Source organism: Oreochromis niloticus, linkage group LG5, assembly GCF_001858045.2.
Source record: "Oreochromis niloticus isolate F11D_XX linkage group LG5, O_niloticus_UMD_NMBU, whole genome shotgun sequence".
In the NCBI taxonomy this organism is placed as follows: domain Eukaryota; kingdom Metazoa; phylum Chordata; class Actinopteri; order Cichliformes; family Cichlidae; genus Oreochromis; species Oreochromis niloticus.
The window spans coordinates 19,102,484-19,120,404 of NC_031970.2; the positions used below are offsets into that span (position 1 = coordinate 19,102,484).

A 17,921-nucleotide genomic window follows, 5' to 3' on the forward strand; every position below is an offset into this window, starting at 1 on the left:
TCAGTAACACTGTTGGACTCATTATGAAATCCAATGCTTTTTTTATTCCACGTATGCTTCTTCCCAATTCAAAGGCCCAGTAATCTTACTTATTTATAGCCTCTAGTTGTCAGACCTGAAAGGCTCAAGTGTCGATGTTTGAGGCACTTTTCCCTCACAAAGCTTCTTCTACATCCAGCGTGGATCCAAATTTGGTGACTCCTCTGTAGCTTAGGAAACTTTATGGGGTTCATTTCCTTCTGAACTTGACAAAAATGTTAACCAATACCTAATTATCTTACATTTATTAGGTATTTAATGCAATCGATAAAGGAATGCTACTTGTATGGCTCACCAGTAGCTGAGGGAAAATGTGGCTAAAAAGACTGGGGGGGAAAAAAAAAAGGTTTAAACCCAGGTCATAATTTTGTTAAATGACAGCAGTGTGTTTTACAATAGCTACACAAAACAGCCCAGTCGTTAAAAGTGTAGCAATTACATTTGGAGACAGAGGGAAAATAAATGACACAAGGAAAAATGGGAACAACAGGACAACTAAGATGAAGCTCGAGAGGAGGTTGAAGAAAATAAACGTCAGGCGGAAAGTGAAGGATAACATGGATGGGAGTGAAAGTCGTCTGACGCAAGTTAAAAAAGGGAAAAGAGATGGCTTAGAGGAGCTCTCGTGGGAACGGCGTTAATGTTCAGGTCCCAGCTGAGGTCACGTCCCCTTGGCTGTGTTTTCATAATCTCCCACGTCTTGGGGTAATCAAACAAAGCAGTGGCATTCTCAATACTCGACCCAGATAACAAACTTTGGACCAAACCCTTTCACGGAGAACGGACAAACCAGAAGCGATGCAGCATCCTCTTTTCATTTCCTTTGCTACTTTTCACTCTCTCTTTTCTTTACTTTAAGTCAGCCAGAGTCTGCTGCCACCACCTCCACCTCCCCCTTTTCCCACTTTTTCTGTCAGAGTCGTGAAGGCCAGCAACAACAACAAATGGAGCCTCTCTCAGCTGGGTGTGGTGGCCTGCAGAGCAACAGCTGGGTTCTGTTGTTTCTCCTGAGACACCAACAGGCTATTCGCCCTTCTTTGCAGGAGGACTGTTCTTCCATGTTCTTAACTTTTTTCTTAAATATTAAGGGGCTTAAATTTCCCGAATGTCTTCTTTTTCCAGGGGCAGTGACTTTCTACCTTTCTCTGAAATGTTTCCTAGATCGAAACCATTTTTGAAAACAACATTTAGTTCGACAACTGAGATATCCTCTTTCCTTTAAAAGTCTCTTGCCCCGTCTGCCTTACTCTACTTTTCTGTCCTTTCTCTCACTGTCAGCCACTGGCTATCGTTCTCCATCTTCCGCTTCCCTACGTTTTTCCCCGTTCCCTGTTCACCATTTCCCAGTGACACATTTCCTGTACAGCAGAGGTTATCAACACATTTTAGAGTCATAGCAGGGTTAAAAAAAGAAAAAGGTTAAAAATATCAAATTTAGCTACATAGTAAAACATATAATAGTACGCTTGAGAAAAGTCCTTTTACAGATTACGTATGACTTTTAAAAACTGGTTTTCGCTGTTCAGTTACAGCTGTTATGACAGTGACAACTATTATTTGTGTGCCACAGCTGCAGTACAATTAAAACCTTTAAAAGTTTGAAGCCTCTGTTTAGATCAGCTGCAGTCGCCTTTGGCGAGGCATTAGCATGTGTGTGTGCTACCAGTGTAATGAACCATTTTTGAGGGTGCAACTAACCAAATGGCAATAACAGATCAACTTCAGAGGCGGTGTGTGTGTGCCCTGCCAGTTCAGACCTGCCCTACGTTTAATTAGAACTGTGAGTCAAAGCCCAACTTGTGGTCAGAGCAGCAATCAAACACTAGCAGGGCCCCATGGGCACGTGCACTAATACACACACGGGCTTGGGTAAGCGTGTGCGCACATTCACAGATCCTCTCACGCACTTCTGCCTAACAAAAACCCTCAACAGAATGCAAATTATGAAACGAGAACTCTTTTTTTCCTCTGTCTTAAAATCTGCAAATTGTCAAATTGAGAGCAAATACTATTCAAACCAGTCGTTATACTGTAGAGCAGCAATCCCTGCGCACAAATACAGACACACACATACACAAATGTACTTAATAGAAGAAAAGAAGACAAAGTGCCTAGTAAACCACAGTTGAGGCAATCTTTTGATCTGATGCTAAGCACAGCAGACAGTCACAGTCTTTCATTACAAGGGCTTTGCACTTTGCGAATCAGTCACTGCCAACAACTTGGTTAAAACTTCACAGATGAAGAAAAGAAACAAAGTCAGTCAAACATTAGCCAAAGTCTGTCTGTGAGCGTTAGTCGTAGTCTCACACTCACAGATGGCAGACAAACACAAATACACTATATGTATAGATACATGCTGTATGCAAATCATGCAGTACTTATCGTACGTGCACCCGCGCGCGCATGTGTGTGTAATTATCAGAACCCCGGGCTCGATGTTATCACTGCTCTCCATGTGCTCGACAGAACGGCATCGGGAGAAAAGATAAGAACCGGCACTGTGGCCAGATGTCCAATGTGTGCGTGTGTGCAATTCCTTTTCAAACCAGAGCTCCTGGGCAGATTACCTGTGACCAGCAAGGCAGGCCAGAATCAGGCTACAAGATTCTCTCTCTCTCTTCGTCTTACACACGCACACGCACACACACACACACACTCTTATCTCTGTCTTTGATGCAGCTGGAGATTTTTACTGTGTTTGCCAAAACCAGAAAATGAGGACAAAAAGCCCTGAACTCAGACAGAATCCATGAAAACACTTTAGACTTATATATATACACACAGCAGCTATCTGTGTTCATATGAATGTAAAACTGATCGTTTAATTATTCTTGACATTTTTTTTTCAAAGGAATTTCTGTATGTTGTAGTAGTTGTGCGTAACAGAAAAATAAAACTCTGAGGGGGTTTGATGTTAGAAACACTCGTCATGTGTTAATACATGTGTGTATGCCAGGTTTCAGCATGTCAAACAATAGAATATGTACTGGGCACAATGTGTGCTTACATTCTGATAACATTCACTTCCTTTGGTTCCAGCTGAGCTGTATTTAGTTGGATACAGATGGCACATTTGACCTTCATTGGAAAGGTAAACATCCATTTAATTCAGCGTCGGTATCTCCAAACTTTTTGTCCTTAGTGAGGAACAAAACAAAGTATTTGAATTAAATTACTCACCCTGAAAGATGAGATTGGACCCAATATGTAGTGATGTTGTCTAATACCAGTTTCAGTATCAAGGAGGATGAGATTATTATAAAATATTATAATCCAACCTTCAAATGAAAAGTGTAATAACTTGTTATGTCGTTAAATATAATATCATTGGTTTTTTAAACTTTAAAGCAGTTTCAGTAACAATGCATGAAAAAGAGCAGACCCCTTACTTATATCACTGCAACTGCAGTGCCACAGTCTCCAGTTTGAACAGTGAGGGGAAAAAAGAACAAAAAACCCCCCAAAACAAACAATCACATGACAAAAAAGTTGGAACCTTTTCAATTTTTGCTATAATCAGACTTCATCCAGCAAAGATGAAGGCATTCTTCATGGAACTTTATATTAGACACTTAGTAACCCGTCCACAGCATACCCTGCCTTCTGTCCCTCATCACCCTGAATTGGTTAAGCAGCAGAAAATGGACAGATGGTAATATAAACGGTTTTATATTCACAATTATGCATTTATCAAACTGGGCTTCCAGGACACACTTATACCTAAAACAACACTACCTCATCATCCATTAATAGATGGCAGAACATCTATTTTTCTAAATGTTACATGGCTCGCCAACTTGATTCAATTTTATTTAATTTGATAGCGCCAAATCACAACAGCAGTTGTTGTCTCAACTTATTTTATATTGTAAGGTTAAAACCCTACAATTACAGAGAGAAAGCCCCAATGATCACACGACACCCTATGAGCAAGCACCTGGTGACAGTGGGAAGGAAGAACTCCCTTTTAACAGGAAGAAACCTCTGGCAGAACCAGCCTCAGGGAGAGGCAGCCATCTGCTGTGACTAGTTGGGGAGTAACAATAAAATGTACATCTTTTTGCTTTTCAAAAATTGTGCATTATTTAGTTTTTTCTCACTAGTTTAACAAAAAAAAAAAAAGGTATACAAAAAAGAAGACAAAAACCAATGACAGTGGGTTTTGACACCATGAGAAAAACATAATATAGGGGTTTTCATATCAATAAATAATTCAAGAGTTTTTTTGAGTTCTAGCAAATAAGTTATTTTGTATTGGGACTAAATAATACTAGAAAAAAAATAGGATAATAAAATGTTCATCTCCAATAACATAATGTCCATGTTAAAAAAAAAATAAAAAAAATTTTAGTATTCACTTGCATAGCTTAGCTGTACAGCAAACCAATCCACATGTAAGCAAGTGGTGTTAGGGTGCTTTCACAAGTGACAGTCCACTCCAAAAGTGCAAAGCTGACACAGATACAGAAATAGTTGTTAAGCTACCGAACAGGAAGGAGAGTAGGAGCTAAACAGGGACGACTAGACTACTACTCTGTCTGCTGCCACCCAGTCATCTGTCCATCTGTCTGTTGCTCGCTTCCTGGCTCGAAGAAGACATCACTTTGGACTGACTGGCGCCAGAGAGGAGAAGCCATGTATAGGAACAGGGCCTCTGTAAGTTTTCCCATGTAGTGAGGGAAAATCTGGCTTTATGGATCCTATTTATGACTTATGAAAATACCTCCATGTGATTGATGATTAGTAATTCTGTATGAGCTTCTTTGGGCTCAAGACACAGGACAGCTGTTCTGGGTGCCATGCTTCTCCTCCACCCCCATCCTACAGTACATCCCTTTGCAGGCTCCAATCCTGTGCATAAGGGTATTAATACAGCCCACCAAGGGAGTAAAGTGGAGTTATTTCCGTGCCAAGAAGCTTTACAACATATCACCTGCTGTTCTTCTCACCTCTTCATCTTTATCTCCACACTGAGTGAAAAAGCTCGTAAAAATGCTAATATCAGTAACAACAATAATAAACCTACATAGTGCTAAATCAACAATAACTCGGGTAATCTATTAAAATTGACCAGTCTTTTCTTCTTCTTATAAAACAAAATCTCTGTGTTTGTCTCTTTGTCTGCCAACTCCTCCTACATGATAAGGATTTGAGCAACCACTACAATGCCATCAAATTGCTTGGCAACCACCTAGCAACAGGCTAGGCTGAACAGTTTATTTGCCTCTATGCACCTACAACACCTTATGAAAGGATCCTATTGTTTTAATTTTATGACAATAACATGTCCATTATAACAACAAAAGTTGAATTATACGTGATAGATGACAATGTTATCATGTTGCCTAGCAATCACCTTGCAATGGGCTAAAAGAGACCATTGTTTGCATTTATACACTTACAGCACCTCATATCGTTTTAATTTCACGGCCAAACAAGAACAGGCAACAAACAATATTGCGATATGAGCATGTACTAATAAGGCAAATGGATCACTGACTGGATATTTCTTCTTTCTTCTAATGTGAACTGCATTTTTCCTGGGTATTTATATTTTGCTGAACATGGCACCTTGTAATGATGGAAACACTGGGCAGCTCTGCTAGTTCTAAGTGTCATGTTACCTCAGCTAGAGGATCAGAAAGGTGGGACAGGGGCAGTTAAATGACTGATGGCCTACTGTAGCTGCCACACCTGACCCAAGTCCTGAATGACCTGCCCTGGCACAGAACAAGTATTATTCAATCCGGTAACTCTATTGAGTAAAGCAGGCTGTGGTTGAATCAAAAAGTATTCACCTTGTTATCCGTATTTGTCAAACTTCACTTGTTTGCACTGCAGTATTTTCCCTTTTGTGTTTGCCAGCACTCACTGCCAGCGTCAGACAACCAAGAGCCAATTTGTTCACAAACAAAGAAATGTGATGTATGGCATTTATTTACACACATACAAACAACCAAGAATTAGGTAGTCAGTTGGAAATAAGAAATAAAGGAAATAAAGGATTAAAGCTAATAAAACTATTGGAAAAAATCTTCTGCCATTGTCAGTGTAGGCATTGACACTGTAATGCAAGTGAATATGTGAAGAGCATATTCATTTGTACTATATGCATCATATATTGTGCATAAATACACTCCATATTGTAAAATATGTGCTGGACAATCTATAACCTGTGAAGACTCTAGGGTTAGTTATAAAAGCAAACACAAAAGAATTACTCACCTTACTTATATGTTAAGGTTAGCATATGTAGAATTAGCAAAGGAGGTTAAAAGTCAAGCCACCGATGACACAAAGCTTCTGAATTTAGCCTGTAAAGGACTGGGATGATTCAGACTATGTATAGTAACAAAGTTTCTGCATGTGTGAGAAACTATGTAAAGAAAGGAAGGATAGAAGATGTGACCTGTCTGATCCTGCTGGCATGCAGCAAAGAAAGAAGAGCACACTTTTATAATTAGCATTGCAGAAGATGTCAAGCAGGAATAGCTGACATATGTATGGGACATAAATATGCATGTGCCACATAATGGTATGCACGCTTTACTTTTTACATTAATACATAGAAATACAAAATCACATAAAAAGTCTGTAATGTAGCAGCATTTTTGTAAATTTTCCTTGAAGGTTTTCTGGAATTAACCAATTAAGATTATTCAAGGAGTAAACTTCAGATCAATTAATTCAAATGATCTGTAACAATAAGCTTGAAAGTATTTTAGGCAGGGTGAACTGAGAAGCTGTCAAATTCAAAAAAGAAAGAAATGAAGACTAAAATTTCCAGTAATAAATTCAGAATGATCACATTTTTCCTCATGTTTAAACTGAAATTTCTTTTTATAAGATCTGTGAAGAATCTCTTCCTGACTTTCAAACTCTAAACAAATTATGGAACATGGTATCAAATAACTTTCTGAATACTTCTTCTGAGTTTCAACCACAACTGCTACCTTTCCTCTCCTTTCCTGGAAACTGCAGCATGAAAGCAGCCAGTTAATGTTCTGCTGAATTAAATATAAAATGCTTCATCTTCTCTCTGCATCTTAATAGGTGATATTTTAACTTCTTTTGTGGTTTGACATGTTTTTACTGGAAAGAAGATGTTGGGCCGAGATCAAGGGGGAGATATTATACATAATTCAAATGGTGATGTTTTATGCTAGTAATAGATGATATTAAAACATGCATCATGCACGCTTTTTTGTTTCAACTGATTATAAAATAAGAGTTGGTTGCATAATGTAGTTGTATCCAGACTGGTTTCATGAAAAAGTGTTGCTTTCACCATGCACTTCTGTCTGCCACTGGGCATGAAAACTACCCGGAAAATGAAGTTTCAATCGTGCAGCCAAAACAAAAGGAATGTTTCATTTTTCCTGGTAGCTACTAGTAGTTTTCCTGAATTAGTTTGTAATGATGGATGTTGGAATAAGTAAAATAAATAAAGACTGCATGGCCAAAATTAAAAAATTTAAAAAAAAAAAAAAAAAAAAATCAATAAAAAGCAAGGTGAAGAGGAAGTGTATAATCAAAACCTAAAGTTTAAACAAGAGTAAAGTCAGTTGGCTAGAAATTCAAGAGAGCGCTCTAATACTTGGCTTTTGCTGCCAAACTCAATAAGGGCCCAGTCACACAGGCCTAGAGACTTGACGGTGACCTCCTAGCAACCACCAGTAACGAGGACAAAATGTGTATTACTCAACAGGTCAGGAAGTGCTTGCTTTGAAGACAGTTACTGTGAAATCGATTGCTGAAGCCCCAGCCACAGATCCAGAGACCGGTCAGTAATGCCGGTGACACAGGTTGCAAGGGAATTTTGAAACACACTGGTTGGTAAGGGACAAACTCTTAGCTAGAAGTTGAATATTTTCCGTTTCCAGTTTCACTGCTGCTCAGTGATTAGTTGGCAAGTGTTTGCACACAAATCAGCATCGTTCAGGCAAATCACAGGTGACCGTGGCAGAGGTTTTTGGTCCAGAACCTTCTTTGCAACCGATGTCACATAGCGACAGCCAGCAACCGGTTGCTAATCAAATGAGGATTAGTCTTCTACCCCTAGACACTAGTTTTTGCCAGGGGACCACTGACTGCTCTTTGACTTTGACTAAACCCAAAGTAAGAAGACCTAAGGGTGATTGTGGGAAGGTGTTTAGTGATGCTTTATTTTTAAAGGTCGGATGGTAAAAGTTTCTTCTGCGTGTGTGTGACTATGGAACCAGGAAAAATCCAGTCTTTGAGTCTGATGTCATTAGCTGTTTCCGGGTCCAAACTCCGCTTCAAGTCAAACAAACACTGCGGAATCACCGAGTTAAAAACTAATTTTTTTTCATCTTTAATAAAATGATAAGTCTGGCTGCTTTACCAGGTGTAACAGAGTTAGAAGTTAGCAGGGAGTTAGCTTGCTAATTTTCATCTGAACATAATATACCATGTTCTGACTGAGGGATTTCTGAAAAATTAAAACGTACAGTTCTGCTATCACTTCCGACATAAATGAAGACAGAAAACTAAACAGCAGTGATGTTTGTGGGGTTACTGAAGTTTGGCTAGCTGGTATGTACTGATGTGCTACGTGGTGGCTAGCTATATAAACACATTAGCACAGTGAGGCCGGAGGGTGAACACTAACTTTTCCACTCAGTAAAAGTTAGCAATCGCATGGCAGGTTGCTGTAAACGGACCAAACTTAAGTCAGAAGCACAACTGAGATAATTCATCCACAATACGAGGCCAGTCATTAATATACTGCTGCATGGGATGGGCTGTAGTTACATTGTAAGGTTTTAAAAAAAACAGCGCTTTAAAACGTGCTGCCGATGAATATTGGTAATAAAAACCAAGAAAGGCAGGCAGTGTTCACTGACTTTTTTTTTCTTTTTTTTTTTTCTTTAGGAGCTTGTTCAGATTAAATAGAAAATTAAATAGAAAATAGATAGTGTTAAAAACACAACAGCCTTAGTAAACGCAAAGTAGTTTGGACCATGAAGCAGGGTTCATACATCATCACTTAACAACCGGATAGGAAGCTGGTGTTTATGAACAGCAACAGCTGACTAAGTGTTAATCAACTGGTTGTTAACACACAATTTCCATACTTTCCAAGTCTTACTGAATGGAGTTTCATGGATATCATCAAGTTAAAAAACAAAAGGATTGTACTTCGATATAAAGAGTAAAGAAATAGGTGATTTTTTTGTTTCAAAGGAACTTAATGGCAAATCGAAATGAAAATAAGCAACTACTCAGGGACGGTAGATTGCAGTCAATTTAAAGACAATTTATACTTTTTTAAAATGTCTCTCTCATGCTCCCTCCTCATTTTTTGTTCACTCGAACTCTCCATCTCACAGGAGGGTGTGCAGTGCAATAATGAAAAAGCAGACTTAATATGTTTTCCCTGAGTCCATCTGGTAATAATTGCAGCATGTAGCAACTGTAGCTGTGTTTGGATAAAGCTCTGACATACATGGGGCCCTCTGACGCTCATAGAGTAAGACTGTGTGTGTGTGTGTGTGTGTGTGTGTGTGTGTGCACGTGTGTGTGTCTCCACTGGGAGAGTCTGTTTATGTGGGGACAAAGAGAGAGAGAGGGAGAGAGAAAGGAAGAAGAAAAAAAGCATGTGACTGGATAATTTGTGTTACTCTGAGTGTGTGTGCGTATCCGGGCTTGTATGCTTTCCAAGCTGCTGGGTGACGGGCCAACATAACTAAATCAACTTTATCGTCAGTGCACTGTTTTACGTGGATAAGCGCAGAGCAGAGCATGGATGGATGTGTGTGGGTGGTTGGGTAACATCTCCTCCTTAAGGGGATGAGTATGACTCAGGGTGATGATTACTGGCATCTGATGGCATTGAGATTGCTATCAAAAAGCCACAGGCACACTGGACAGATCCAGGTACCTACATCTTATCGAACACAGCTTCTGTGTACTAAAATTGGACCAAAAGAATTTTCATCAAGACTCGGGTCACTTCTTTACTTAGACGACAGGTACGGTTCAATCTTAGGTCACGCAGTCATGCAGCAAAACCAAAATAATTTAGATAGCAACTGTCAGAGCAATTATCCAAAGTGTGCCTCACAAACCGATCTTGAGCAAGACACTGACTCACGATATGTAACCTTGGATATTTGGAGTATCAACTTAAAAACAAATGCCTCCCAAATCAGGGGCCCCCATACCCAAAGGAGGCATACAAGATGGTCCTATATTATTAAAAAGGGATTGAAGTAATTTCACAATGATTTCATTTCAAAATGCAACAATAAGACGATGATGTTACACAAACACAGGTTACACCCTCTAGAGTGTGTTCACATAACCAAACCCATATTAAATGTTGTCTAGTTTTTCACTCAGATCCTTGTGGAGCAAATCACATCAACTGTTACTTGTGCGATATGAGATTCTTGTACTAAGCATTTTCTAAAGACCCCTTTGTTAAAAATCAAGCAGCTGTCACGGTATTCAACATGAGACTACGTCCCAAAGAATCAAAACAGAAAAGAGTGTGACAAGTGACACATTCTTCTTCAAGTTCAGCACAGACGTGTCTAACTCGTGACTTGTGGCCAGTGCCAGTTGTAGTAGGTGGAAGGGAGTGGAGCATGGATTCTGCAGAAAGACCCTTTGTGCTAAAAGGGTCACACATCCTCTGTTTGAGCCATTTACAGGCTGACAGATTAACACATACGGGAAACACGCTCGTTCCCATGTTTACTGACAATGATGACAGGAACATACAACATACACGACTGAAGATCAATGACCATGTGCTTCCTTGATGTTGAAATAAGGAAACTGCACAGCCACAAAATAATATCTAACCTTAATAAAGTCAGATGACTGTATACGAGTGTAATGCATCACTTCCTTTACAAAATCTCCTGCAATCACATTACTAACCTGACGCATTAGAGCTGCGAATCAGTAAAAAAGCAAAGCCAGCTTGTTATTATGACTTTAACTTTCAATAATGGTATAGCACTTCTATTTTTTGTTAGCATTAAAGTCATAAAATTAAGCTATTTTGTCCTGATCCCTGTATGTGGCTGTATGAATGAGCGCAGTGACTTATCCTTCCAAGGCAAAGACAATCAGTGGGCATCGTAGGAAAGGTAAAGCATCCTGTACAGACACTCATTTCCTGTCAGCTTCTCTGAGTGTTTGTGTGTGTTGAGTTGTCTGACCCTGCCCTCAACAATGAGGCTACAGTGAGGAAGGAAAGGGCAGCCAAAACTCAAAGCTATGTTCCGGTTAAACATGTTTAAATGACAAAATTATTGTGAATTGAAATCGGAGCAGTTCAGGTAATGCATCCCATTCAACTTTTGAACCAACATGGCGGCACAGGTTGAACCCAGTTTTGTCTTATTTGATCTGGTTTGGATAAATCACGCGTTGGAGACAGCTAAAATCTTGTGGTAAATGGGAATTTCTGTTTGCAACGTCAACATTTAACTACAAATACTCATCTAAAGTTAGGAGAAAATGTGTATCAGTCGAGGCATGAGGCAGGCCTGAGAGCAAGTAAGTACAATGATTTTATAGCCAAGACTTTTCTGAATCATTGCCATGATCTTTTCCTGGCTGTGTAACATTATTTCCCTCATCTCTTTTGCTTCTACAATGCTATAAATAGTAAAAATAGAGATAGTGGACCACACTCATACTTAACTTAAACATAATCATTCATGTGGTTATGAGATAAATAGGCACCAAGAGGGATAAAAGAGGCCTGAAACACATGACAGCATAAAGGCGGTGTGACTGCTGGAGAGTCTATCTCAGAAAATGACCCAAAATGTTGCTGTATGACACAATTAGACCATAAGAAAATAACTGATATACACGGGAGTGACAATGGAGGTAACAGTTGACTGCACAACACAAGGAAAACTAGCCAAGGCAATCTGCAGAGTAAAAAGCAAAGGAATATAGCACAACTACAGATCAGCTTATAAATATTAAAATCAGGTCATGTTTCATTTTTCTTGCCACGAACATGAACGGCCTTAAGAGGCATGCTGCATACAAATGTTTCAAATATAAGTAACTGATTTGCCAGATTTATAGTACATTTTCCACTCTGCCATGGTCCCATCACAGGCTGAAATCTCAGCAGGGCTGATCTCACAAAGAAGCCATTCAAAGTGACTTGCGCACGTTAACACTACACACACACACGCACAGGCACAGGCACAGCTTTCAGGCAGTCTAAACTTTTACCGAACTTGAACTCCCACAAAACCCTGCAGTGACCGCATAAAAAGTAGTTCTCAGGTTACAAACTCACCCAAAATAGGCCTTAAGTACATAGTAGTGATATCTAGTGACGTAGATTATAGTTTAGAATGGCTACACACACTTGAATGGCTGTAATGAATTCAGTGTCATGCTTTAGGGAAAGGCATTGAAAAGTATAACTTATAAATAACAGCTCTACTCATTTTGTTTCATTGTAATGGTATGTTTTTTCATATATGACCAGTACTATTGTATTTCTCATCAGACCCTGCAGTTTAAAAGTCATACTCATAAAATCTGTCAACAGTTTCTAAAAAAAAAAAAAAAAAAAAAAAAAAGACAACAGATGAGGTTAGTCATGAAAATAAGTATTCTTTACAATTCAGGCAAACCTTTTTAAAGCAGTGAGTCACTGAAAAGTCACTGAAAGTGATAATCTTCCCATGAAGACTCATAACTGTACCCAATTCCAATATGTACACATTAAAAAGAATCACATAAGAACCCTTTAAACCCCCTAATTTTTGCATTGAGAATCATCATTATTTCAAACCAGAACTTCTCAAAATATGGGGTCGAGCCCCAAAATGATCCACAAGCCTGTTTCTAGTGGGTTCCCGCATGAAATAAGTAATAATATGCTTTCAAAGTCAAGAAAAAAAAACACTACTGTCTTTCCTGGAAATAAGAGGAAAAAAATAGAAAAGCTTTAAGGGACGTCCTTAAAGCGCAGTAATTTTCAGAAAAAGTAATCTGTGTACAGGAAACAGACGCAAAGACTTCTGGCGCTAGTGGGCTGAGCAATCAAAACAATCTCTCCATGTTCTGATTGAAGAGAAAGGGACCGATGCCAGACTCTTCAACACGCTTCATTGGGGAGAGGGGGTGGACTGAAGGGGGTGGGAACAAATGCAGGAGATGGAGAGAAATGATAGGGACGAGGTGGAGACTGATAGAAGAGGTGAGAAAGAGGGGAGAAGTTGGGGAGAGAGAGAGAAGAGGAGGAAGGCATTTTCTTCTTCACTTTTTGCTTCTCTCATTTCACCTTAAATTTTTTTCTCTTCATCTCCAGTCCTCTTTTGACTTCCATTCCTTCTTCATCCTTGTCTTCTCTACGATCTCCACCGTCTCTTATCTCTTATGTTTCTCAGCATTTGAATCTTGCTCTCATGCTTTTCTTTCACCCCCTCCTCCTCATCGATGTGTTATTAGGGAGAAAGTACATGGGATTTTCCCACAGTTCAACAGGACCAATCCCAACCCCCACCACCCACGCGCACTCGTTTTCTGTCTTTCCCTCGATTCCCTCTGTCTCATGTCAGAGGGGGAAAGTCTTGAAGAAAACCACCCATATTCCACCACAAAGTATTCTGGGTGTTTGCTGGAACTTTATGCCGCTCGTTGTTCCGTCAACATTGACTGTGTGCTTCTATGGCAACACAATAATTAGAGGAAGGTTATGGGACGAAAATATCTCTGCTTCAGGATTAAAACTGCATCTTTGCTTAATGATTTAGGTCCTGTTTGGTTTTGCTTTTAGAGAAATCCCAATGATGAAATTTAAATTTCCACAAGAGGATAAAACCATTCTGAAACTGTGTGAAAAAAACATATTGGTATGAATTTCCCAGGGTTGTAAAACTTCCAGGACCAAACTAAGAGCTATGTAGCCATTAATCTCTGCCCCAGTGTTTAGGTTTCAGTCATAACTGAAGTAGGCAAAACAAGAAGCTCAGAAATCTGTTTTGTCAGCCATGATGCCGACATGAAACGAGCTGCCCAAACCATTTCAACTACAGTCTAGAGAGCCTGAAAAAAAAGAGCCAACTGGACTTCTTTAAGTTTGTGAAGACGTTTCATCTCTCATCCAAGACGCTTCTTCAGTTTGAAAAGCAAACGATAAAGAGTCACAGGTATTTGACCCCACGTGGCAGCTGTTCCCTTAGACCTGGTCCTTGAGATGAACCAATTTTTGTCTAAGACACAAACTCTCAAACACAAGATGAAAAAAAGTGTATGCTGTGTATACTCTGCAGTGAGGAGTGGTCAGACCTCTGCATAGGTAAATCTAAACAGCCGTTTCACAAATGCACAGTATAACATATAAAAATCACAACAGTACAAGACTGTACATCTGCACCTAAAGGACAAACTACAGATGGTTTAAGAGAGGAGTAAAGGAGGCCATCTTTGTCCACTGTGAGTGACCATCACTGAAGAAAGGTGATGGCTTACGACACCAGCTGTCAGCCACTTCCAGTGCAGTCTTGATATCCCTTCCCAGGCAACCCCACTCACACCTTGTCTCTGGTGACCTCAGTAAGTCACATGATAAGTTGAGGCAAGGTCTCACAGGGGTTTCACCTTTAACCACCAGTGATGGTAATGACCCATGACTTTTTTCACCCCATGGCTCATGTCAGTCATCACATGACCCAAGGTCAATGAGCCTCAGGAATACATTCAAGGGGACAACCCCCATTAGGGGTTAAGTACCTGAGACCCCACCAATTTGTTTTTAAAACTGAAGAAGTCTCTTCACAAATCTAACTAATGCTGTTACCTCAGTCCAGCAGTAACTAGTTTCCACAGGTGAAGGCTAGCAGCTGATTTAATGAATGGCCTCTTTACTATTAATGTCCAACTCCATTGCTCCAACAATCTGACCAATTAGTATATCGTGGGCTAGGGTTGTGCTAATGGTGATGTCAGGAATTGACAAGTGAAAGTCCGCCCATTTTTAGGTTATTTTCCATAGTAAGTTAATCTTATTATTATGACATTAACATTAAACTGAATTTGTCTCAGTGTTGTTTTCATGTTGAATCTCCACATATAAAAGACGCTTATAACACAGATGTGTCTGGACGTGTACGGGCAGGCAAACAAGTTCATGCCCAGACTTCTGTGTTTTAAAATTAATGTGCGTGGAGCAGTGACACTGATCCAGCATAATGAAATGAGAAAAACAGGAGGATATTTCTAACTGGTGGACTGATATTTTTTGTGACTCTGCATTTACAGAGAAGCTCATTTATCAATCTCCTTAACTTTTTTTTAAAATCCATTAATCACTTTTGTTGGTGTAGGGAGGTCACCATAAAGAGCACAGATAAAAGAGATGGATAAAATATTTCACTAAGAAAAACAAAACAAAAAACAAAACAAAACTGGACCATATGGTTTATCACTATCAGTCTAAGGTAAATATGTAAAAACTTCATGCCATTTTAGCCTTTTCAGTGCTCTGTACAACTTTCCACTAACAACCTCCTGTTGGTGATCAGCAGTGGTAGCAAACCCCCCCCCCCCCCAAAACAATAGATTTATGATCCTGCAATCATGTCTGTTTTGTAGTTTTCCAGTTATGCAGAGAAAAGAATGACTGAAAATCAACCAATCAACAGATTTTTGCTTGCATGTGGTCCTGGAGCTAACTAACAGTATGTGGCCTGTGCACATGGATAGGAAAGGGAACGGCTACAGCAAATTTCAATAAAATCAAAGAAGTTTTAAGAAGCACGGAGGAGAGGACTGATAATGACTGCAGTACAAAGCTTTTAACGTCATTGCTGAGACAGTTTTATAAAAAAAATTAATTAATTAATTTCTGCAGCATGGGCTTAGGTGAAGTACAAACCAGAGTGCAAACATCAAAAACACCATATATTTTGAGGCTACAACCTGCATCATCATAGCTCTTTGGAGCACTTACTCACTACTAATGCACAACCACGCAGAGCTCTTTACTCCCACTTGCAAACCAGACCCCAACATACTTCTATAACTGGACACTTCACCTGACAGTGGTGGCTAACATTATTTAAAAAAGACAAACAGAACAAACAAACAAAAACAAAACACAAAATTGGTGACAAGTGTGCTTAACTACTTTCAAAGAATACACACACACAGCTCTCATTCCAGCTATACAAACATCAGTTTCTTGTCATTATGGCTCAAGGACCAGGTTTGCCACACAGCACATTTTGTGATCATGTCTCCACCTATTTGTGTGGGTGGGTGTATGTGTGGCCGTAATCTACCTCTGCAGCCTGTGTCTCTTGGTGCAGCAGAGTCAGCCCCGTCAGGTCCTCCAGGAATGAATGGGAAGAATTAAAAACCTTGGACAGGAAGCTGAAACCTTCCCTCTCATAGTGGTCTAAGACCTAGATGAAAAAACAAAACAAAACATAACAACAGTTAAAGGTTATTTAATCCAAAATGCAACACTGGGGTATTACACCATTGTTTTGGTTCAGTTTACATGCTGAGCATTATGTGTGCTATGATACTACACTTCTGCTTTCACTGAAAGTAAACAGAAACAGCTGATCAGCATAAACTGATCGTGAACTGGCTAAGTACAAAATGGCTTAAACACTTACAAGATAAAATCTCTAAATCTTCTCTTTCTGAAAATGTAGATGTCGTCGTGTGTGCTGACTAAACAGACAAAGCCCTCTTTTAGTTTGCTCAGGTGCAAGAGATAAAACAGCAAAGGTCAGACTCACACAGGTGAAAAAAAGGCTTCCCAACCTAAATGCACTGTTTGACCTTTACTGTGTTTTTTAGTAGTATGTTGCATCTTGCCAAAGGCGGTTATGAAATGCTTTCCTTCACCACACATTACACTTTTGGTGTCCTTATTAAATGTGCCTTGCACTGGACAAGTAAGCCATGCTAAAGAATCACAACATGAGAAAATGTATCTGCAAAAACATTATTACATAAAAGCAGATCATAATTTTTGCACGGAAGAAACACTTTTTTAAAAAAAAGGAACTTTTAAAACTCTGGCCCTCAGGCTTAACTTCTGTAACACCACAACTCGGCACCTCTACAATCACTCTGCGGTGTTTACCTTAATCCCCTACAGTACAGACTTCAAATACCCACACCTTCTTTCCAAAAACCACACATCCACAGATCCTCTGCCCTCTGGACTACCCTCCTAGTCTTAGCAAAGCCTTTCATAGATGCCTACAGACCCTCCCCTGCAGGTCTGCAGGTGTAGAGTTACCTCTGCTTCAGACAGCAACACAATGTGTGCATCACTGTCTGTGTGTGTGAGTTCGCAGACTGGCGTCTAGTCTTGGAGCCAGACACACCGCACACAATACACACTGATGTGTCCCCTCATTCATCTTTTCAACCTCTCTTTTCTTTCCTTCTTTCTCTTTTTTTTCTTTGACTCTCCACTTCGATCCATGGGGTGTGTTATGTGAGACGCCAACGGCCATAACCCACTTTGTTGAAATGTAGCTTTTCATGACACATGGAGCAACCTAATGACCATAACGATCTTGTGATAAAGTTAATAAAGTCACTGCACAAACACAGTGCTAAGGGCATCAAACAGACACCTTTTGGAAAAACATGTCCACAAAGGCTCTCTGCGTTCAGAGCATTTCCCATAAAAATTGAATTAAATTGTTGTAAATACTATAATTGGACTTTACTTCCTGCTAATAAAGGTGAAAAAAAAAACATGTACACACAAAGAAATGAAAAGACTCCAAAGAAAAGTTTGAAAGTGTTTCGCGGTGTTGATGGCTGGATAGCATCAATTAAGCAACCTACAAATTCACCAACAAAGAAACATCTGGATGAGATGGGTTGCTGCA

General features: G+C 39.6%; 1 protein-coding gene and 1 long non-coding RNA gene across 4 annotated transcripts in view; one reads left to right on the top strand and one right to left on the bottom strand.

Moving 5' to 3' along the window:
- Positions 1–17,921, top strand: part of LOC109202267 (uncharacterized) — a 712,495-nt gene that overhangs the window by 72,951 nt on the left and 621,623 nt on the right. The gene's annotated exons all lie outside the window — the stretch shown is intronic.
- Positions 1–17,921, bottom strand: part of atg7 (ATG7 autophagy related 7 homolog (S. cerevisiae)) — a 59,193-nt gene that overhangs the window by 11,029 nt on the left and 30,243 nt on the right. For all 3 annotated transcript variants that reach the window (XM_003454570.5, XM_025907253.1, XM_013277092.1), the window contains exon 18: positions 16,341–16,463. In XM_003454570.5, the coding sequence (XP_003454618.2) occupies positions 16,341–16,463 (123 nt within the window). The remainder of the gene's footprint in view (positions 1–16,340; positions 16,464–17,921) is intronic.